Source organism: Capsella rubella, unplaced genomic scaffold (assembly GCF_000375325.1).
Source record: "Capsella rubella cultivar Monte Gargano unplaced genomic scaffold, Caprub1_0 scaffold_2, whole genome shotgun sequence".
NCBI classification, from domain to species: Eukaryota; Viridiplantae; Streptophyta; class Magnoliopsida; order Brassicales; family Brassicaceae; genus Capsella; species Capsella rubella.
In genome coordinates, this window is record NW_006238922.1 from 9,840,657 (window position 1) to 9,863,057 (window position 22,401).

Genomic DNA, 22,401 nt, shown 5'->3' on the forward strand with positions numbered 1-22,401 from the left:
AATGAAAGAGAATTTTTGAGAAATATCCCTTTTGGTGTATCACTTTTCAAAAATACCTCATTTATCTATCCATTTTCAAAAATATCCATGTTTAAATATGAAAATTTTTAAAGTTTTATATGGTTTATAAGGCACTTTTATATAATAACTACTACTTGGAAATTTGATACAAATATTTTATAATGTTTTAAAAGATTTTAAATCGTTTTTACAAGTTTTATAAGGTTTTTAAGTGGTTTTAAAAAGGGTTTATAAGGTTTTTAAAAGGTATTTATAAATTATTTTACGCTATTTATGAAAGATATATAAAAATTTAAACATATATCAAGGTAATTTGTGTGTATATTTATAAGTTTACACACATATTTGGATAAATTTTAATATTTATAGTTGTTTTTTTATAAAGTTTGAAATAGGGGAATTTTTAAAAAGTGGTATGGAAAAAGGATATTTTTGATAAATTCAAAAGTAAAAAAATTGATATTTATATAAAAAAAGCGTAAGCTTATATATTTAGACACAAATTATCTTTCTATTTGTGTAAATTTTAAATACCATATAAATACCTTTTAAAAACCTTTTAAAATTATTTAAAAAACATATAAAAACTTTGTAAATCTTATAAAAACCTTATAAAAGTCTTATAAATGCCGTTTAAAACCATTTTAAAACTTTATAAATATTTGTATTGAGTCTCCCAATAGTAATGATGATCTAGATGTACCTTATAAACTATATAAAAGTTGACAATTTTTCATATTTGAAAAGGGATATTTTTAAAATGGATAGAAAATTGGTGTATTTTTATAAAGAGGTACACCAAAAGGGGTATTTCTTAAAAATTCTCTTTTAACTATTAACCTAATTTTTGGTTTTGCGAGTTGTAGGTTTTACAATTATAAGGGTTATATGTTGAGTTTATAAATGTGCATTATAGTTTAGATTTTATTATTAAACGAGATTATTTATCGGTTTGGGTTTATTAAAGATGAGTGAGATTTAGGTTTTACAATTAAACAAGGTTATTTCTCAGTTTGGGTTCATAAAGGAGAATTAGGATTTACAATTTACAAATAAATTAGATTTTGAGTTTAACTAAATTCATAATTTTATTCATGATTTCTATTTTATAATATGTTATATTTTTTTAATTTTTAATTTATGTACGAATGTATTATGCCATTGAGCAATTTTATTGTCTAAAACATAAGGGTGAATAAAATAACAAAGTTTAATATAAATCGTAATATAGTAATTTTAAAATATTTTTAAAGAAAATATGTAGTTTTTTATAATTCGTAATTGAAATTTTTTTTAATGTTTTCCTCAACGATGTTGTAATTTATTTTAGAATCTTTATGTTTATTTGCGTTGTTTATATGATTTTATTTACAAATGACTATATTTGTATTTAACATCATATTTTTGATTGATGTTAATTTGAAAGAACTTTACCATCATATTAAATAATAATTAATTAATTTTCATAGTCTGAGTATGATTTTTTGAAAAATTGAAAGTTAAGAAATAACAATTTTTACAAAATGGTATAATCATGTTTTAGAGGATAATTGGTAAATTAAGATTTTTTGAAATATTTTAGCAAGATTATGAGTAAAGGTGAATAGCTCCCAAATAGCTCCCAAATGTTTTGGTGATTGTTAGTTTGACATTACTAGATTTATATAATTAACGTTTTATAACGAATTTTAATAAATATATATTTCAAACCAAATAAAATCTCTTTCCAAATGAAATTAATTTCTCTTATTTTTTCAAACAAAACTTTTGAAATTATATTTTTATAATTTATAATAAATTTTAATTTTAATTTAATTTTAAATAAAGATAACCCGTCCATCGGACGGGTACTATACTAGTACAATATAAAGTTTTCACAGCCATTGAACGCAGAGTACCGAACCAAACCGACCCTGATTGAGTGATTGTAAATCTGGTTATGGAGATTTAACGTGCCAAGTCGCGTCTACGTGGAAGATGAAACCAAAGCAAAGAATCTTCGAACTTGTTTCTAAGAAAAGTCTGGCCACAGTTAAGTCTATTTCTTCCACATCCAAAACCAAGTTAATGTTTTTATCTCCCCCAAAGTCCAATTTCCAAAAATCCAAAACACCAAAGAGAGAGAGAGAGAAAAAAAAAAACTGAAAACATCCCAATGGATCATCCTCAACCTTGACAACACGAAACCCTCTTCCCCCAAATCCCCCAAAATCTTGGAACATAGTCAAAAAAATCACTCCTTGGAAGCGATCTGATCGAATGTCTCAGAACCCATCATCACATCAGACTCGTACCCTCTTCTTCCTCTTATGTCTTCTTCTAGGGTTTGGTTTTTTCGTTGACCTGGGTCAATCCCTGAAGGTTCCCTTCAGCGTTAACGATGTTCTTCCGATGCTACCTCGTCAAGTCTCGTGGCCCGTTTTGAACAGTTTCCACAACGCTGTGGATTTGTTGCCGGTTTTTATTGGGTCCGTTTCTCCTAATAATGCGTCTCTTGAGTGGAAAGGTGCTTGCTTTAATGGCAACGAAGCTCGCCTCGATATCACCGGTAGTGATCGTGATGTCCCTGGACTCGGCGGTGGCGTTCTCCATCTCAAAGTTGGTTCATTTCACTTTCTTAGCTTTTCATCTTCTTCAATTACTATTGTTTAGCTTGTTGAGATCAAATATGTGTTATACTTTAAAGATTCTATGCTCAAATTTCTTAAAGTTTTTGCCTTTTGTGGTAACAAATGAAGTTTAAATTGGGAGAACGTTGTGTAGTTGCTGCTAAATACTTTCAAATTAGTTGTTTTGATGATATTTGGGAACGTTTTTGCAGACATCCAAGGCACATAGCTTGACATGTATGGACCTATATGTCTTTGCAACGCCATACAGGATCACTTGGGACTACTATTTCTCTGCTAGAGATCATACTTTGAACTTCGATTCCTGGGAAGAGAAAGCTGAGTTAGAATATGTAGGTTTTTGTATAGTTCCTTAAGAAGCTGTGTGGTGTTTGATAGTCGTGGTGATTTATATTAAAGTGTACTTTGAATGTGTAGGTGATGGAGCATGGAGTTTCAGTGTTTTTAATGCCATCAGGAATGCTCGGGACGTTGCTTTCTTTGATTGATGTGTTGCCTCTTTTCTCCAATACTGCTTGGGGACAGAATGCGAATTTGGCGTTCTTGACGAAACATATGGGTGCTACGTTTGAGAAACGGCCTCAACCTTGGCGGTCAACTATTAATCCGGAAGATGTGCATTCTGGCGATTTCTTGGCGCTGTCAAAGATTCGAGGTAGATGGGGTGGTTTTGAGACGTTAGAGAAATGGGTGACTGGGGCTTTTGCTGGTCATACTGCTGTTTGTTTGAAGGATGATTTAGGGAATCTTTGGGTTGGTGAATCGGGGCATGAGAACGAAAAGGTAGACTATATTCGGAGAAATTTCCTAAACATTTCGAGGTTTTCGGATAGAGAGGGAGATATTAACTCTCTTTTTCTCTCATAGGGTGAAGAAATCATTGTTGTGATTCCTTGGGATGAATGGTGGGATCTGACTTTGAAGGATAATTCAAATCCTCAAGTTGCTTTGCTTCCGCTACATCCCGATATCCGAGCAAAGTTCAACAATACTGCTGCGTGGGAATATGCGCGGAGCATGTTGGGCAAACCATATGGATATCACAACATGATATTCAGCTGGATCGATACTCTAGCCGATAACTACCCACCTCCCCTTGATGCTCACTTGGTACTTCTTAATCTCTGATATTCTTAAAGATACATCATCATTATCATCGTCATGGTAACAAACAAGTGACTTTGGACATTCAGGTTATTTCTGTCATGTCTATGTGGACTCGTGTACAACCCGCATATGCTGCAAATATGTGGAACGAGGCACTGAATAAACGACTTGGTACTGAGGTATACATCTATTTGCTCTTCTTTACAAAAACCTCTTTATCTCATCTGAATAGGACAGGACATACAAGATAGATAGCTAAGAATTTTCTGCTGTATAGGATCTGGATTTGTATGGGATTCTTGAAGAAACAGCGAGGCGTGGAATGTCATTTGATGAGTTACTCACCATCCCTGAACAGGATGAGTGGGTTTATAGCGACGGGAAATCAACTACGTGTGTTGCTTTTATCCTTGCAATGTACAAAGCTGCTGGTGTTTTCGGCCCTCTTGCTGATAACATTCAAGTCACTGAATTCACAGTGAGTTTCTTTCAATATCAATACATCACCTTCTTTTTTCTTCCATTTAATATGACTCTTGAGCGTTTTCTTCATTCTTACTTTCAGATCCGAGATGCGTACGCACTGAAGTTATATGAGAGTAACCAGACTCGGCTACCGAGTTGGTGCAACACAGAGGAAGGGAAGCTTGACTTCTGTCAGATTTTGGGTGAATACAGAATGGAGTTACCTGGTTATAACACCATTGACCCATATCCCAACATGAACCAGAATTGCCCTTCTTTACCTCCTAATTACGAGAGGCCTTCTAAGTGTTAGCAAAGTTAATTTTAAGTGCTGTTTGTCTCTCTCTCTCTCTCTCTCTGTCTGTGTTTGTCTATTTGTTCAAAGCTATGACCCTTTTAGTTAGAGGGGAAGAAAACCACGTTTTAAGTACAATCTTTTGTGTGAATATATGATATGATGATGGTTTTATCAAATCCAATGGTGTCTGCGTAGTCCCTAGTGCTCTGCTTCATTTGTTCGAGACCTCTGTTTTTGTGAGAATGCAATAGTCATAACTCATAAGGCAGAAAACGAATAAAAGATGCTATAGTTACAGTATTCATCCATTTGCCAAGTCTGTTCGATTTATGCTTAAACTATAACCCAAGAGGTCAATTTGAAGGATTTAATAAGATTTTTGAAGAATTGACAAAATGTTCGAACTCAAAGTATAAAAATGAACCAACCTAACCTATGATTATAATTTAGTTGACAGGGACCAGGAAGCTATCAAACTCATGACGTCGTTAAAGACGTGTAAGTCGAACATTTCGTTGATGGCTTTTCCGACCAAACCAACTCCCACTTGAAACTAAAACAAAAGCAAAAACTTAGTTCAACGTCTTTTATTTGACTCCACCACCTAGTTCCCTCAAACCGGTTTATTAGCATCGGTCAACCTATCAAACCGGACCAAATATTAATGTTGCACAAGAGTCTTCTTCTTCTACTCTTGAATCTAGATGACCTCTGCCAAGTTTGAACGTGACTAAGACCAATAGATGTTTCTATTGGAATCATTCACCATTCTGATTCTTATATTATAAAATCTAGAAATTTGGCAGAGACACGCAAACGATTCCCAACGACCTCTCACCCGCCAACACAAAACGCAAACGCAGTAGCTTGACCTTAAATTATATGCTTGTTATATATTTTTAAAAACCATCTTCAAACGGCTTTACCTGTTTTTAGCTTTCATCTCTAAATTCTCTCCTAAAATCCTAAATATTACCTCTCTCTATTTGTTTCTTTTCTACTTTTTTTTTTCTTTTTGGGTGGCTACCTATAATCCGAAAACCACCATGAGGTTTTGCGTTTTCGGGTTTTTATCGCTTTTCTTGATTGTTTCTTCACCTGCCAACGCTTGGTTCTTCCCTAACAACTCCACCAAGATACCACCGTCTCTACGTAACACCACACGCGTTTTCTGGGACGCTTTCTCCAATTTCACCGGTTGTCACCACGGCCAAAACGTTGATGGTCTCTACCGTATCAAGAAATACTTCCAGCGTTTTGGTTACATCCCTGAAACGTTTTCAGGTAATTTCACCGATGATTTTGATGATGTTCTCAAAACAGCCGTCGAGTTGTACCAGAGGAATTTTAGGCTTAACGTTACAGGTGAACTCGACGCGCTTACCATCAAACACATCGTGATCCCGCGTTGCGGTAATCCCGATGTGGTGAACGGTACCTCGTTGATGCACAACGGGAGAAGAAAGACCTTCGAGGTCAACTTCTCCCGCTCTCATTTGCACGCGGTTAAACGCTACACGTTGTTCCCAGGCGAGCCACGGTGGCCTAGAAACCGCCGTGACTTGACCTACGCGTTCGACCCGAGAAACCCCTTGACGGACGAGGTAAAGAGCGTGTTCGCACGCGCGTTTGGTCGTTGGTCGGACGTGACGGCTTTAAATTTCACGCCCTCTGAAGATTTTACCTCGTCCGACATCACGATCGGATTTTACACCGGCGATCACGGAGATGGCGAGCCTTTCGACGGCGTATTAGGAACATTAGCTCACGCCTTCTCTCCTCCGAGTGGGAAGTTCCACCTCGACGCAGACGAGAACTGGGTGGTCTCCGGGGACCTAGACAGTTTCCTCTCAGTCACGGCGGCGGTTGATCTTGAATCAGTGGCGGTTCATGAGATCGGTCATCTTCTCGGTTTAGGACATTCCTCGGTGGAGGAATCCATCATGTATCCGACGATCACGACGGGAAGACGTAAGGTTGACTTAACCAATGATGACGTGGAAGGAATCCAGTACTTATATGGTGCGAACCCTAACTTCAATGGCACGTTACCACCGTCCACCCCCACTCGCCAACGAGACACTGGTGCCTTCTTTGGTGCTGCTTGGAGAATCAACGGTTCATTGAGATCGACAATTTTCAGTTTGTTATTGTCAACCGTTGGATTGGTCTTGTTGTTCTTACCTTAGATAAAAAATTTTTCGTACTTAATTTTTTTTTTAATTAGTATCACATCTTAATTTTTTTTTTTTTAATTAAAGGATGGGGATATATACTCAGACATTTGTTCCTTTCTACAGTTTTCTTTTCACATATACATGTTGTATATAAATTGCTTTATCAATGTTTGACTTCGTGTTATACATTTTTCTAACCTATGTTTATTTAAAACATTTGTAAGCTTGTCCAAGCCAATGACTCAATCGACCGGGGAATAAGATGTCTACTCATATGCATGATTAGAAAAATACACAATCACCTTGTCGCGTTTAAGTTGTGTTAAACTTCTCAATGATGGTTGGCTGAATTTAGAGATTTTAAAACATGGTTTAGCAATAAATAATTAATTATACTTTAAATATCATATAGTATTGTACAATATATAACCTCTATAAATTAATTACCCGGATAAATAAATAGTTTTTTCGGTTACGAATTAAATTTTCCGAATGGTTACTATGTTGATAAATAGTGTTGATATTATTATTAATTTATATAATTTTTATTAGATCTCGATATGTTTTGTTGATAGATTCCCTAAAGAAAAAAAGAGGACACGATTGTGAAAAATAAATAAATGGGGTCAAACGTGGAAATAGTGTATAAATCCAAACCCGTGGCGTAAAATATTCCTGGTGGGTTGATGTGTCTGAGCCTCTGTGAAGCCACTAAACGAGTCAGGTCTCTTTGGGTAAAGCGAGTCCGTCACCAACGTCTTCGTCTCCAGCGATTCTTCTTCACGTATATATAAATCTTTCCGATTTGTCTTTTTGCTTTTCGTTTTCCGTTTATATCATCGGGAAATTTCCCCGGATACTTCTCCGATTCGTTTTAAAGCCTTTTTCTACAGGAACCTTTTACTCCCCATCTGTGATTTTGGGTAGATTTGGCTCCGTATGGTTAGGGTTTGAAGGAGGTGATTGTGGTTTCGCTCGTTGTTTTATTTCACTGTACGTTAAGAAAATTGGCTCCATTTGATTTTTTCCTAGGGTTTCTTCCTTGAGTTCTACAAATGTCAGAAGGTTCGAGACGGAGTCGGGTCACTATTACTCTAGGGCGTAGCGGTCAGGTACGTTTGAGGTTTTTTTTTTGTTCATCTCAGAGTTTGTGTGTAAGTTAGGTGGAAGGAATGTGATAAAACTCCCATTGATGTAATCTGTGAGAGGAAAAGTTTGTAAAGGAGTTTTTGATATGGTGCTTTCATGATGTTATCTGGCTTATGAGAAGGATTTTGAGATTTGGAAATGAAATGTAGAACTGTTATAGGGATGGTTGGTTATATGAATGATATATGCAAATGTGTTGGTGTATGATTAATGGGTTGAGTCTAGAAAACTGCTTATTTTGTTGATATTTTCTTTTGCAGGTGGTGAATCGAGCTGCAAGTGATTTAGATGCTGGTTATGAGTTGCCTAGAGTTGGGACCAAGCGGTCTGTCAAAGAAAGATTAGGAAATCAGGTAGATAGTTCTCTGTATGGAAGCGAAGAAGTGGTCAGTAAAAGGTGCTTACTTTTTCTTCTTATGTGTACTGCTGCATATTGAATGTCAGGATCTTCTTTATTTGTTCTGTTGCTCTTATTCTTTTGAAATCTATGACCTTTTATTTGTTCACGGGTTTGTGAATAGTTGAGTATCCAGAACTCTGGAGGAACTGATGGGTTATGCTTTTTGCTTCAGTTTTCATGTTTTAAATTTTCTTGCTTGTTGCTGCAAGGCATTCACTAGATTAAAGTTTTTGCTCTTTCTTTGTTTATGCAGGCAAAGAGGGGAAGCAAGTTTCTGTGGAAATGGTATAGATGTGTGAATTACTGGATACACACTAGCATGTTTGCTGAATTCTGACCCACCCCTCTTTGTTACTAAGATTTGCAGATCAGTCAAAATGATCTCCGATTCAAACTGATGCAGAAAAATGCCCAGAAACGAGCTCAGAGCGATGAAGGTAGCACTATGGATCTTCGTGAAAAGCTCTCCAGGAGCGAGCAGCCTCCACGTAGCCTTGATACTCGACCTCGTATGGCTGAGCTGAGAGATGTCCCCTTACCTTCATCAAGAACTGCTCGTGGTTCCTCTCAGATGATTTCATCAAGTAGTTCGTATCCTCCATGGTCCCTGGAAGATTTAAGACGAAGGTCTCCAGAGAGATTTATGGATACTTCCAGGGGTCCATCCCCGCCAAGAAATGCTGGACGTACCATTGGCATTCCAAGGGGTCCATCCCCCCCAAGAAATGCTGGAAGATTTATTGGCACTCCAAGGGATCTATCACCGCCAAGAAATACTAGAAGGATCATCGCCTCACCAAGGGATCATGACATTTTTAAAATAAATTTTACATAATTGGCACTCCAAGGGATAGATCACCTCCAAGAAATGCTGGAAGGATAATTGGCACTCCAAGGGATAGATCACCGCCAAGAAATGCTGGAAGGATAATTGGCACTCCAAGGGATAGATCACCGCCAAGAAATGCTGGAAGGATAATTGGCTCTCCAAGGGATAGATCACCTCCAAGAAATTCCGGAAGGATAATTGGCACTCCAAGGGATAGATCACCTCCAAGAAATGCTGGAAGGAGATTTGAGTCTCCAAGGGATCTATCACCGCCAAGGAGCACAAGAAGCTTCAGTAGTGGTTCTAGGGCTCTGTCCCCCACTAGAAATGTAGGAAGCTACATGGGTTCTTCTCTGGGGTTTTCACCTCCTAGGAATCCTGGAAGCTACATGGGTTCTTCCAGGGGTTCTCCACGTAGTAACATTGAAGATTTTCATGGACGAAGCAGGATGCTTGATGATGTGAGAGCGACACCATATACTGTTAGAGGTGTACTAAATGGTCAAGCCCCAGCAAGTGGTGCTCCTTTCGCCAGGCCAATGTTACCGCCTCCAGTCCCAAACCCACATCCGTTGCCTCCTTTGAGCCAGCTTCCTCCACTTGGAAGTATGATGCAGAACAATCCCTTCTCTGTAAGATCTTTTATCTACTTCTCAATTTGTGGATGAATTTTCTCTCTTCTTGCTCTTTCTAAACTTTGGGTGAGTCCTTCATATGTACCTTGTGTCATTCGTAGGCCAAAAACCTTTGTGGTCAGATAGTCCAAACTTTTATGCCTTGTTCTTATACATGTTGTAATATGTCATGTATATCTGCTTGGTGTTACATTAGGTGGAAGAGCCTCTGACTGTTGATAGCTTTTTACAGTCAATTGGACTTGGAAAATACTCCCTTGCCTTTAAGAGAGAGGAAGTAAGTGTGCCATTATTTTCTTATCTTAAAGCTTTGCCACATTAGCTTTTGTATTAGGTTTACTACTTTTCATGTTGGCAATTCGAAGTGCAGCAGATATAATCACACACACATATATAGATTGTATGAAAATAGTAATGAATCTACTGAGATGATTAACTAGTTGTCTTGGCTCTGTTTCTGTCAATAACAAACTTGACTGATATGATAACAGGTAGATATGACCACAATAAAGCAGATGAAAGAAAGTGATCTAAAAGATCTCATCATACCAATGGTACTTTCCCTTCGTGTTCCTTAACGGTCTAAAACAATTGGGATTGATCTGTTCTTTTCAGCAAATTTGCTGAACTTGGTAAATATTATATTGATGCAATGCAGGGTCCAAGGAAGAAGATTCTTCAGGCTATAGCCTCCCTTCCAACAAGGTAGCTATGACAAAAACACGGATTTGGCCTCTAGCTGCTTCTCACTCTTTTTGTGGTCTTGTTAGCCTCTAAGAGGATCGAAACTATGATAACTTTTTGAGATCCAACCCCGAAACTTTTCTCTCCGGATGATGATTGTAGGCAGCAGAACTTTCTTTTGTAATTCTTCTCTGTTATGGATTTTTTTTTTCTCTCTTTTTCCTGGCATACACTATTATGTTAACCCAAGCAGCCTAATTGTGGAAATGCGAAGGTGTTGTGGTGTAATCCAAACACTCTTTTGGTTGGTATATAAATCTCAACGTGAAAGTGATAGGTTAATATTTCTCCTCATTTATGTTTCCCCTCAAGTCCAACACCCATTAATAATTTTCAGAGTATTAAACCATTGAGAGACTTCCCTTCTTCCAGTGGAACAAACACTGATGAAAAATAAGTTTGAGAAGGAACTGGAACGAAGTCTAACTTGGTTTGGACTATACTTGAGATATTAGTAGCTGAGTGGTGAAGATGCGACCTTAATAATTTGCTACTAATAATAAAAAAAAGAAAACAAAAGAATAGTGAAAACGACGGCGTAGTAAGAGAAGAAGTAATGAAGCAAAGTCCCACATCGGATAGGTGAGAGTTTGTTAGAGTGAAAGGTGCATATAAAAGAAGGGCTTGGTCCTTTGGTTAAAAATCACGCAGCCATGTGGTGAGCACAAAGCGAACTATTCTTTCGCCTTTTACTAAAGAATACCGTGTGCTCTCCACGCTAAGTGGCATACGCCTATTTTTGGAGGGTTCTCACTTTTCAGTGAGTCCCAACAATGTTTAGTTAAATTTTTTAAGGTTATAACTAATTAAAATTTAGCTTGAATCTAGATTTTGAACTTCGACCAGTATAAATCCAGGTCTCTGAAGTTAAGTTAGTCTTTGAAAATATACGAGAACGTTATAATAAGTTAATTACACAAAATTGACAATGCAACTGCAAAATTTCAACAAAATCATCAACTGGATTACTGGAATGTAAGAACGATGACATTAAAGAAAAACAAATATCTTTATTTTTTTTTGAAGTATCAGATTGTGGTATTATTTTTTGCTAAGACAATAACTATTAAGATGTAATTAGTATAAGGATTCACTAAAGGTTTTAGTGAATGTGGGTTTTATGACAATTTGTGGGTCTTATAAAGTTTGGTCGTTATTTTTGTTTTTTTAAAAGATTAGTAAAAATTAAAACTCCAAAAAAAATTGTTTGTTTTTTTAAAAATTAAAGTGACTCAAGCTATGAAGGAGAAGATGGATAGTATATTCCTAGTCACTGATGTTGTTGATTTGTCAAATTCTCTGGATTTTAGTATAATCTTTGTTAAGACAACAACTTTCAATGAAATTTTGAAACATGAGAAATTCAATGAAATTTCAAACAAAAGAAAACAAATGAATAATACAATATAACAAACATATATGTATTTTTTTTTTCTTTAGAGAAGAACACTATTTTTCTTTGCATCTAAGTCCATCAATGTTCATAGATAAGCTGTTTTTAAGTAGTAAAGAGTTAAAAACATTTAGAGAAGTAAAGAGTTAAAAACATTTAGAGAAAAACTTTAGTGTTTATGGAAAGAAGTCAATAAGAGTTTAAGTAGTAGTGGAAAGAAGTCAAGGAAAGGTTAATTTAAAAGCATGTATGCCTCAACAGTACTAACCAATAGATCAAGCTCGCACCTGCTGTCTTATAGAAGAAGTGCCTTCTTCTCCAGAATCAACGGCACTTGCTTCGTTGCCAACACCTTCACTTCCTCCTTTGCTAAGACCTTCACTTCCTCCAATGAACAAACAAAAATGTGTATAATTAATAATTTAAAAGTGTTCAAAACATCAATTATTATATAAGTGAAAAATTGGTACAACCTACGTTATTTTGGATAACCATTTGCTCTCTTCACATATTAGAGTTTCTAAAGGTAGTGTAAAATAAATAAAAATGTAATCTATGTTAATGACATGTTCATGAATTAGCAATGTAATTATCTAATATTTAATTTATTTTAGAGATGAGATCAACATTTGCTGACTATTGACCACACAGAAAATAATTTACTTAAATAGTCTTGATTACATAGATTTTAATTAAACCATAGGTCTTGGAAAATAAATAAATTAATAACATAAAATGATTTATAAATATGTAAACAGTGGTCCTTGAAATGGGCTGATATAAACGAGTCAGATCTACTCGTTAGAAAAAAAATGATTTCTACAAAAAAATCAAAGCATAATGTAGTTAGAATTTAGAAAAAGTAAGAGAGCATGATTATGAATTAAGATTTCTTTATTTTTCATACTAGCGACAAATCTTTTTACAGAAGCTTATTACCAATCTCACAAAAAAAAAAAAAAAAAAAAAGAATGTTGGGCCAAAAGGGTTAGACCTAGCCTAGTTTTAGTGGGCTTTTATATTTTTCATCTGATCTGAGACTTTTCTCAATGTCTCCTTTCTGAAGTCTGGTTTAGGGTAAAACCTCATTTCGTTGCCATTGCTCTGTTTCTGTAATCTGTAGTGGTAGAGCTTTGTAAGAGTGCTTGAAGATGAGCTTAGTTCTTAGATTCAGACAACATTTATCTCAAACCTCCTCCAGATTATCACTTCTGTCTCGAATCGGCGGTTACCGGAGTTATGCCCAAGCGGCGAAGATTGAAGATGATGAAGAAGAAGAATTCGATCAGAGGAAGCTCCCAACAGATTACGATCCCGCCACTTTTGATCCAACGGAGCACCGTAGTCCACCAACGGAGCGTGTGTTCAGACTCGTAGACGAGATCTCATCTCTGACGTTATCAGAAATCTCAGAGCTCGGTGCGATTATAATGAAGAAGAAAGGTATGACGGAGCTACCGACCGTCGCCGTTTTGAAACCTGGGGCTGGTGGGATCGTGGCTGGATCGGGTCAGGGACAAAGCGGTGGTGGTGGTGCGAGTGAGGAAGCTAAAGTGGAGAAGACAGTGTTTGAGATAAAGTTGGAGTCTTTTGATTCATCTGCTAAGATTAAGATTATAAAGGAGGTGAGGAGTTTTACTGATTTGGGTTTGAAAGAAGCTAAAGCATTGGTGGAGAAGACTCCTGCGATTTTGAAAGCTGGCTTGTCTAAAGAAGAAGGTGAGAAGATCGTTGAGAAGTTGAAAGCACTTGGTGCTAAAGTTGTTTTGGAGTGATGATGTTTCTCGAAGGTCTGTTGTTACTTTTTAAAGCTTCGATTTTTCTTCTTTTGTTCCATCTATGATGAGCTCAAGATAATACACAAGCTGATTAATTGGGTTTTGTAAGGTCGTCATAGGTTACACTTGCTCCTTCTTTCTCACTGCTAAATTGGTTTTGATGAGAGATGAATCTTTGCTAGTTCAAGATGTATCGCAAAATAATAGAAAGTGTAGACTTTGTGTTAGTGTGTTATGATCTATCCCATGGCTTTGATCTTGACTCAGAATTCTTACCTTGTTCATTTTTCTAATCAAAGTTTGTAGCTTTGGCTCCTTGCAATCACTTTTGTTGATACCAGGATCTTTGAGTAAGAATTGTTCAGCGTAGATTCAAACAAATGACTACGGTTTAATCATAGATTATGTTAGAAAGATGAGATTATTAGCAGAGGGAATCCACATTTAGTAGCATTACATTAAGGTAGAAACGAATTGTTCATGCGGCCCACATATGCATGGGTGCAAAGATTTGGATGAACTTTTGAGAAGTTGTTTAGGTGATAAGCAACAAACCTGAATCTTGCTTCATTTGATCATTTCCATCTGTATGTAAAGGGCAAAGTTTAGTTCCTGTTCACAAATGACATCCACAGGGAGAAAATGCTAAGTTGTGATCATAAAAGGTGTGTAGTCAAGTTTGCTTGAGCATGCGTCCCCAACTTGATCACCCACTTTACTTCAATCGGATCTATAATGATGCATGGGTTGTGATGCTGAGATATGTTAAAACATATGCTCTAGAATGTATAGTGTAAACAATGGAAGTGAAACTGAGCTTGCAACTGAGAACCTTCTGAATGCATCAGAGGCTTCTCTGTATCATAGAAACGACACCGTTTGAACTAAACATAGACTACCTTCTTCTTCAGTTCTTCCCCTCCATTCTGAGTTTCCGACATTGAACCAGTGAGTTCTTCTCAAAACTCATCGATTTCACTCGATTCCGAAGTCAAACACAAACTCAGTTGTTTGCATATGTTGTCTATTTTGATCTGGTTTGAGAACTTCCATCGATGCTACCTTTGTTCATACTGCTCTTAGGCTCATTATCGAATTTCAAATGGATGGCTTGTAAAATGAGTGTTCACGTTGGAATATTTGATGTTTCTTAACAAAGCAATCTTGTGTTCTTGACTTCATTAGAGTGTTACTGATTCGATTTTTATATTTTTTTCTGGAGATTAGACAAGTAGTGTAGTAGAACAGATGCAGTTTAGACCTCATTTTAGGGTTTGCAATCCAAAATTGGGGATTTATGATGTTTATGTTTCGGATTATCTTTACAGAATTGGTTGAAGTGAGATCTTTATGCAGTTTTTTTTTCCCTATGCTGTGAAGTTGATTTGATGTACTCCATATAATATAATGTAATTGGGTTTCAAGTTTCAGTTCTGAAAATGGATTCTACTTATGTAGTCTTGGAAGCTTACAGACTAATTTCCAACATTTTGTTTGAATACTCAAATTGTATCTGTCACATTTTTGTGTAGCTGTTCTAGTTTCCAGAGTAATTCATCATCAATTTTGCTGAACTTGCATACCCATTAACTGTTTGACTTCTATGTTTCGCTGTGAAGTATATTTCCATTGTTTATCACCGATGTCTTGTTTCGTTCTGACTTTTGGACACAGGTTTTAAACATGCTGAGAGAGGAGAGTCCGAAAGTCACTCGCAGAAGCACCAGGTCGTCATCTTCTGTAACTGTTGAGAAACCAGAACCTAATGAAACCCACCTACCAACCGTTGATGATCTCACGTTTGGGGAAGAATCAATCTCGTTGGATGCTGTTCTATCAAACTTTCCGGGCAGACGCTCTCAGATTTTCGACCTTATTCGTCTTATGGGTCCGTTGGATTGCCCTGCCCTTCCAGTAATGATCTATGGAGGTGCTTCTACTGGAAAAACCAGTGTTGTTCTTCATGTGCTTAGGCATCTTAATCGCCCCTTTGTTTATTCAAGCTGTCGTACATGTTACAATCCCCGTATCTTGTTTGAGTCGATTCTAAATCAGTTGTTGCTGCATAGGAAGTGTTCTCTAAATGGGTATTCTAGTGCAAAACGATGTGACAAGCCATCTGATTTTGTCAACTTGCTTCGCGATGCCCTTAGTAATGTGATAGAGTCTCTTGAGTCTGGTTCCGGAACCTCAAGACCAAATAAGTCGGAAGGAAACCCATGGGGAAGATGGTATACCTAATACTTGATAATGTGGATCTTATCAGAGACTGGGACAAAGGCTCTATGATTCTGCAGTTTCTTTTCAGTTTGTATACTGTTTTGAAGATGCCTCAACTTAGTATAATACTTATCAGCGGACTGCCACCAGATGTGTATTACTCAAACATGGGATACACAGACCCTCTGTCTCTTTATTTTCCTGAGTATTCTGAAGAGGATCTTCGTCAAATTTTCTTGCGAAATCAAGCTAACCGGAGATTGTACTCTGCGTTCCTCGAGTAATAGTACAACCTTGCCTCCCTACTAGCTTTCTCTATCCTTTACTCATATTGTTTACTGATGTAGTTTTTGGTGTGAAACAGCGTTGTGTTGAAACCATTCTGTAGGGTCACCAGGAGCGTGGAGGAGCTTTGTACTACCTTCGCATCATTGTTCAGAAAGTATTGTGAACCACTCGATGATCTAGGAATTTCACCCAATGAAGATATGAAGAGAAGGCTCTATAGCAATCTTAAACCGCTTATTGCTCCCTGTTTAAATGAGATATTTAGGGTCTCGAGTCACCCTCGTGATGGTGACACCAGAGGCGAGAGAAGGCAGAAAGCCAGCTGCAGTTCTGAAAACCGTGAAGAACTTGAAATATTGGACTTCCATATGTCTACCTCAGCAAAGTATCTTCTTATTGCAGCATTTCTCGCTTCGAGAAACCCAGCAACACTAGACGCATCGATGTTTGACTCCACAGGGGGCATGGATAATCGTAAAAGAAAGCGGAAGTAAGTTGTCAAAAACAGTGTCATTATTTCTCCTTTGACATATAGCTTGATAGAAAAATGATCTGATTCACTGAGTTTAATAGCAAGTCTATTAAAAGCATGTGATGGTATGATGGTGTGTCTTCCGGTGTTGCATTTGAATTAAAAATCTGATATTTTTTTACAATGGTTCCTCTTCAGGGCCTCTGAGAAGTCGATGGAAAAAAAGGAAATTGCAGAGCAGGAAGCTGTCATGAAAGGGCCTGGAAGCTTTCCACTGGAAAGACTATTGGCGATATTCCAGTGTATTGCCTCCGTGGGAAATTCTTCATTTGGCGAAGAGGAAGAAGAAGAAGACGAAGACCCAACGGGCTACGACAAAGAAAATAACAACCTGATGTCTGATATTCTGCTGCAAGTGTCAAGTCTTTGTGATGCAAACTTTTTGATCAAAAGCGGAAGCTGCCCTTTAGAAGGTTCTGTTAGGTACCGCTCTATGGTCTCTGAAGATCTGGCTCTTAAGGTAACACTTTATTTGCAATTGTTGAGTCATATAGCAGAGGGTAATACAAAAACAATGCTGATGCACCAATTTTTTTTGTGTTTTCCTCTAATATGGTTTACAGGCTGCGAGAAGCCTCAACTTTCCATTATCCAAGTACTTGTACAGAAGATAGTGATATATGGGATTCATAAACTTAGGGAGGACGAGTCTAACGGTATAATCTCTATTGAGCTCTTGTATTGTAGGATTTAGTATAATTTTTAGATGTCCGGGAAACTTCATAGGATTGAGAAGCAATTTTTTTTCAGTTAACTGTGTGGTCTGTAAATGTATGTGAATGATGTTTTATTTTTGTATGTAACCATTTTTACCATAGTTTTTACGGCGATTGAGTTGGGAATCCATCTTGGTTTGCTTTTTTTTTTTTTTGTAATCTCCATCTTGGTTTGCTAAATTCTGATGATATGAGACCAGTCTTGAATCTGGTTTAGTTAGGCTGTTTTCATTTCTTATGAAGCATGAGGATGAGATTAAACTTCTCTATTCAGCTCCCATCTTTGTGTCGACTTAAGAGTTTCTGTTACTATTTAGTTTACGTTTGGAACTATATATGATTACATCTATCGTTAAACCTGTCACATATGTATCTATCACCCAACAAGATAGTTTCCACACTGAGTAAACTTGGTTTCTAGTAAAGATATTGAAAAGCCCTGGTTATCTCCTCTGTTTCAATATCTTTTTGTCTGATAATGAAATCTACGCTAGTTGTTGTTTCCCGAAGAAGAAGACACAAGGAAAATAACATATCCTCAGTTCCTCACAGTAACGTTATACCCTATTCCTGTTCTTCTCTTGGTCTTGTAACACTTTTACAAGAACAGAACGAAGATGGCTCACTACTAGCAGTTGATAAAGATTATCTCAACAAAAAAAATTGATCACGGATCATTCATCATTCGAGGTTGAAGCAACTTTTGCAGCATACTTGACTAAGACACCGGTTAAGAGAGCCTTCTCCTTCACCTTTAACCTGTGAATCATAATTACAGAAATCAATCAGTTTATGTAGAGATTCTACATTGGCAAACATTGTTTTAGTAAACTACAATGCATTGTTTACCTCTTTGAAGATCCAGGGATTTCTATCTTTGCGCCCTTTTTAGCTTGCCCTTTCACAAGAATCTTTTTCTTCTTCTTCTCCTTCTTCTTCCCTTCAACTCTAGCGGGTTTTGCTTCTGGTTTGTCAAAGCCAGTTCCTCCACCCAAAAGTTTTTCTTTACCGAGAAGCTTCTGCTCCAGCATGCGAATTCTATCTACTCGATTTTCTTCTGAGGATGACATTAAACTGTTCACAGGTTCCAGATCCTCTTCAGCAACGTCTTCTTCGTCAGCCCTTTCGAGTTCATCATCCGAGTATGTTTCTGCTACAGCTTCCTCATATTGTTCATCATCCAAGCGTGTTCCTGCTACAGCTTCCTCGGATTTAATTGCCTGGAATGAAACTAAACGTGTTTCTAATTCGTCCTGTTCCTTACTCTCTTGCTCCACAACTTGCTTCTGTGACTTTAACTCGGTTTTCGAATCACGTCTCAGTTCTACGGGAGATTCTACGCTACCAGAGATATGATTTGGTTCATCTTCTTCAACTTCCAATTCATCTCCATCTGAATCATCAGATTCTTCCAATGAATCCACGAAAGCCTCCTCTTCTTCAACAACGTCATCTGCATCAGAAACTGCTTCTAAACCAGAATACGGAAGTTTCTGTACCTTGAAGCCGTTATCAAAGTATACTTCCTTTGACACTGATTCATCTGAAGAAAACTCCACAACCTGACATTTGATTTGCTTTATAACCTTTCCAAATGCTAAGCTCTGTCCATTGAACTGTTTCACAAACCTAAGAGAAAAAAACCCAAACTTTGCCTCAGTACCAAAGACAGAAATGCTAATTTACAAACATCACAAGTTTCTCGTACCTATTTGCATCAATCTCACTTTTGAAATCAACATGAGCAAATCCCTTACAAACAGGATCCTTAGTCTTCTTATTCCCTAACACAGCTGGTGTAATGCTCAAAACGCCACTTACTTCTTTAAACGCAACCTTAAGATCTCTGTGAACATTCTTCTTCTTAGGAAGATTAGTCACACGAACACGAAACCCAATTTGAGTCTCTCCAGGTCCTTTTCAATATAACAAACACCTAAATGAGCTTCCCAACTACAACTAAATCGAATTCAAAAATAGTGAGAAAAGAAAAGTTGAAACCTTTGATGAGCTTATCGTCACGCTTAAGCTGCTGTGACTTGAGAGGATCGTTCTTAAGCTTATTGAGATTAGCAGCTTGAGCTTTCCAACTCTGCTCAATTTCGTCGAGCAGCTTATCTTCAATCGAAGTTTCGTACTTTTTACCTAACCCAAATCCACGAGGCCTTCTCTCTAACCATTTCTTCATCTTATCCACTGGCAAAAACTCTCCTTCATCTTCATCTTCTTCTCCTTCACCTTCTTCATCGAATTCACCCCAATCCCCATCTTCATCCTCATCTTCATCCTCATCCTCCTCATCATCTTCCGACACCATACGACCGGAATCGCCACTTCGTCGCTTGTTTACGGCGAATAAACGAAACCCATTACTCCTTTTGACAACGACTGCTCTAAAACTCTGTCGAGTTCTATGAGAAATTGAGATAAACGTAGACGTTGTAAATGAAGAAGACGAAGAAGCGAAGCAACACGGTGACTTTAAACGAGAAAGAGAATGAGAATGGAGCAAAACGGAATTGCAGAGTGAAGCTCCGTTCATGTTTTTGTGTTTTTCGTTATCTTCTTCTTCTTCTTGGTCTCTCGGCGGAGGAAACTGTTCAATCCGCAAAACAAAGCGTCAAGCGACTTCAAGAAAAAGGCCACTAATGGGCCTTATTGGGCCTCAATAAAAACACCCATTAATTTGGAATGCGATCCATTAAGGCTCAATCATAATAACTTGATGTAACACAATTGCTATGTTTGCTTGCTTACAATTAGCATGGCTGACCATGGAATCATATAAAATCATTGAAAGATGTATGAATATAACTGAGACAACACCTTTCAAAGGCCCCCATGTTTTCATGAACTTCAAGGTATGAAGTATTTGTTCGTTATCTCACTTTTTTTTATTTTGTTGCTAATGCTGATTTGATTAGCTATGACAAATCAAAGGACCCAGCTCTGATACATGGATGGAAGTTGTGAGAATTTCTCATGAATAAAAAATAAAAGACAGAACAAAAGCTGAAGATAATAAGAATTTTAAAAAGTAAAATTAAAGTTTTTTATAAAAAAAAAAAACAGAGCAGAAAATACAAAAAATGCTAGGCTGGGTGTAGACCCATTGGAGGGATGGGGGAGGGGATTAAGCTTTGTATATATTTACATGTCTATTTTGTAAATTGGACCATTCTTGATTTGAAGTCATTAGAGATCTATCTCTCAATGGGACCAATTCTTCATACATGTTGGTCCGTTACACATGTTTCTGTTTTTGTTTACGTATCTTATACTTTAAGAAGACATACGATTATATATGTTGTGTATTATATGTACATGACTACGTACCTCCATAAAAATACATGCATATTGCTTATTGCACCCATCTAATTTCGACTTTCATATATATAAATGTGTTCGTCTTAGGATTTGGTTTCAAATACCATGCACCAACCAAAAATTTAATCAACCTATTACTTGAGTAGTATTAAGGAGATATACTATAACATATCTCAATGAAATAAATGCAACATATCAGAAGAACTATAAATGTTATAATATAGTCAAACATGCGTCGAGACTTTTTCATTTAAGAGGCTCCCTATCATTGTTACTTTAGTCTTCATGAATATTAATGTTAGGTTGAGTTGAGTTGGCCTACACTATATATGGAGTTATAAAGTCAGTCAATTTAGTCAATAGAAAATATATTTTTTCTGGTTGCTATTTCTATCATCTTTATGAAGTTTAGTAGTAGTAAAACTTTATAACTTTTAAGGATGTAAACGTGTTTATAATAATGTCACTTATATACATACTATATAGATTGAAAGTTGAAAACCACGATGCATATGATCTATAACTTAGAAAAAGAATTGTAGAGTTTTTGATTAAAGAATAGACTCAGTCTATCAAGCCGCCATAGTAGTTAATTTAGTCTCGCATAAAGATAGTAGAGTTCTATTTAAGATTAGACCAAACTAAAAGAGCTTAGTGGGTAGTTAGATAAGCAGCAACTTAGGCAATATGAACAAATAACAATGATAATAGCTATACGAAGCTTTTGAATGTACTGTGTACATATTATCATATATATAAAAACACTATTACATTCGCAAATATGTGTGTATATTATCAAAAAGGTGTGTTTATATTATTTGATATGCTTTTTTAAGCTTTGAAGAAAAGAAAAAAACACGATTGATCTTCATTACCGAAATTAATCCACTTTGATTAGGTTGAAAATCGCAGAAGAGATTCATATGACTTAGATAAAGTAAAAGAATATTAATGTACTCTAGTCAATTTTAACCTAAAGTATTTGAAGTGATATTCTCTGAAATCTGTATATATTACTTTCAATATAATACGAAATCCGTTTCAGTTATTATGTTTTCACTCTCCTACGTAATAATATGCACGTCGTATTATTATTATTATCATTTTGGTGATATCTGATGCATGTCCCATTATTATGTGTTTAAGTACGGATTGTTTTCGTACCATTTTACATTTTTTTATATATACATTTTATTTATTTGTTTCGGTATAAACAATATGGCGTGGTAATGTGATCATTAAGAAATACATGAAGTCATGAACCATCAAAAACTATTTCCTTAAACTCTAAAAGCAAATTAATTTTATATAATACAAGGATAAAACTGAATTTTTTTAATATTTACGTATATATGTATAGAATATTAAATTCAATACTAAAAGTGATTTCTATTAGAATCATCGTTACATTATTATTTGGGTTGATAATCCGCATGTTATCAAAAATATATGTTTTATCTCATATTACAAAACATTATTATAAAAAGACTAAACTATCTATCTTTCTTAGAGAAATGATGACATGGGACTAAATTTGATCGGAGCCTATACTCCACTAAACTCTAGAAAGATATAGAGAGGTTATTTAAACAAAAGGAAGAAGAAGATGAAAAAAGAGGATCGAGACTAATAGAAATATATGTAACAATGGACAAAATATATATATAATCGTGTGGTATAGCGAGTCATAAT

The 22,401-nt window shown here is 36.3% G+C and overlaps 6 protein-coding genes and 1 non-coding gene across 7 annotated transcripts; 6 read left to right on the forward strand and 1 right to left on the reverse strand.

The window, feature by feature from the left end:
• The first annotated feature begins 2,079 nt into the window (after positions 1-2,079).
• LOC17896583 lies at positions 2,080-4,715 on the forward strand. Its single transcript, XM_006300384.2, has 7 exons — positions 2,080-2,619; positions 2,843-2,983; positions 3,069-3,434; positions 3,519-3,761; positions 3,845-3,937; positions 4,036-4,236; positions 4,324-4,715. The coding sequence occupies exons 1-7, from the start codon at positions 2,281-2,283 to the stop codon at positions 4,534-4,536; spliced, it is 1,596 nt and encodes a 531-aa protein (XP_006300446.1). The 5' UTR covers positions 2,080-2,280; the 3' UTR covers positions 4,537-4,715.
• Positions 4,716-5,464: 749 nt separating this feature from the next.
• On the forward strand, positions 5,465-6,888 carry LOC17894083 (metalloendoproteinase 2-MMP). Its single transcript, XM_006300447.2, has one exon. It carries the CDS (start codon positions 5,568-5,570, stop codon positions 6,708-6,710), a length of 1,143 nt encoding a protein of 380 aa, XP_006300509.1. The 5' UTR covers positions 5,465-5,567; the 3' UTR covers positions 6,711-6,888.
• Positions 6,889-7,377: 489 nt separating this feature from the next.
• Positions 7,378-10,749, forward strand: LOC17895002 (serine/arginine repetitive matrix protein 1). Its single transcript, XM_023787629.1, has 8 exons — positions 7,378-7,810; positions 8,108-8,244; positions 8,501-8,532; positions 8,607-8,981; positions 9,122-9,708; positions 9,908-9,988; positions 10,203-10,265; positions 10,370-10,749. Exons 1-8 carry the CDS (start codon positions 7,754-7,756, stop codon positions 10,418-10,420), a joined length of 1,383 nt encoding a protein of 460 aa, XP_023643397.1. The 5' UTR covers positions 7,378-7,753; the 3' UTR covers positions 10,421-10,749.
• Positions 10,750-11,104: 355 nt separating this feature from the next.
• Positions 11,105-11,221, forward strand: LOC111832219. The gene has a single exon (XR_002835259.1). It is a non-coding gene; the product is annotated as a U5 spliceosomal RNA (small nuclear RNA).
• Positions 11,222-12,913: 1,692 nt separating this feature from the next.
• LOC17894947 (50S ribosomal protein L7/L12) lies at positions 12,914-13,895 on the forward strand. Its single transcript, XM_006302764.2, has one exon. It carries the CDS (start codon positions 13,000-13,002, stop codon positions 13,621-13,623), a length of 624 nt encoding a protein of 207 aa, XP_006302826.1. The 5' UTR covers positions 12,914-12,999; the 3' UTR covers positions 13,624-13,895.
• Positions 13,896-14,584: 689 nt separating this feature from the next.
• LOC17895476 (origin of replication complex subunit 5) lies at positions 14,585-17,527 on the forward strand. Its single transcript, XM_023787375.1, is given in 6 exon segments — positions 14,585-14,663; positions 15,301-15,835; positions 15,838-16,126; positions 16,211-16,624; positions 16,805-17,126; positions 17,230-17,527. Coding segments are annotated over 5 exon segments (1,602 nt in total). The 5' UTR covers positions 14,585-14,663; positions 15,301-15,309; the 3' UTR covers positions 17,281-17,527.
• Positions 17,528-17,783: 256 nt separating this feature from the next.
• Positions 17,784-19,977, reverse strand: LOC17894696 (ESF1 homolog). Its single transcript, XM_006300380.2, has 4 exons — positions 19,384-19,977; positions 19,091-19,298; positions 18,232-19,011; positions 17,784-18,141 (listed from the first exon to the last, which is right to left on the reverse strand). The coding sequence occupies exons 1-4, from the start codon at positions 19,922-19,924 to the stop codon at positions 18,057-18,059; spliced, it is 1,614 nt and encodes a 537-aa protein (XP_006300442.1). The 5' UTR covers positions 19,925-19,977; the 3' UTR covers positions 17,784-18,056.
• Positions 19,978-22,401: the final 2,424 nt, after the last annotated feature.

What these genes read in the sequence shown, in the direction of transcription:
- LOC17894083 (XM_006300447.2), top strand. Translation starts at nt 5,568, where the DNA reads ATGAGGTTTTGCGTTTTCGGGTTTTTATCGCTTTTCTTGATTGTTTCT.
- LOC17895002 (XM_023787629.1), top strand. Translation starts at nt 7,754, where the DNA reads ATGTCAGAAGGTTCGAGACGGAGTCGGGTCACTATTACTCTAGGGCGT. An exon ending in AGCAAGTTTCTGTGGAAATG is followed by an intron (nt 8,533 to 8,606) that starts GTATAGATGTGT and finishes TTTGTTACTAAG; the next exon opens with ATTTGCAGATCAGTCAAAAT. An exon ending in TTGCCTTTAAGAGAGAGGAA is followed by an intron (nt 9,989 to 10,202) that starts GTAAGTGTGCCA and finishes ATATGATAACAG; the next exon opens with GTAGATATGACCACAATAAA.
- LOC17894696 (XM_006300380.2), bottom strand. Translation starts at nt 19,924, where the DNA reads ATGAACGGAGCTTCACTCTGCAATTCCGTTTTGCTCCATTCTCATTCT. An exon ending in TGACGATAAGCTCATCAAAG is followed by an intron (nt 19,299 to 19,383) that starts GTTTCAACTTTT and finishes TATATTGAAAAG; the next exon opens with GACCTGGAGAGACTCAAATT. An exon ending in ATCCCTGGATCTTCAAAGAG is followed by an intron (nt 18,142 to 18,231) that starts GTAAACAATGCA and finishes TATGATTCACAG; the next exon opens with GTTAAAGGTGAAGGAGAAGG.
- LOC17896583 (XM_006300384.2), top strand. Translation starts at nt 2,281, where the DNA reads ATGTCTCAGAACCCATCATCACATCAGACTCGTACCCTCTTCTTCCTC. An exon ending in CGGGGCATGAGAACGAAAAG is followed by an intron (nt 3,435 to 3,518) that starts GTAGACTATATT and finishes TTTCTCTCATAG; the next exon opens with GGTGAAGAAATCATTGTTGT. An exon ending in ATAAACGACTTGGTACTGAG is followed by an intron (nt 3,938 to 4,035) that starts GTATACATCTAT and finishes TCTGCTGTATAG; the next exon opens with GATCTGGATTTGTATGGGAT.
- LOC17894947 (XM_006302764.2), top strand. Translation starts at nt 13,000, where the DNA reads ATGAGCTTAGTTCTTAGATTCAGACAACATTTATCTCAAACCTCCTCC.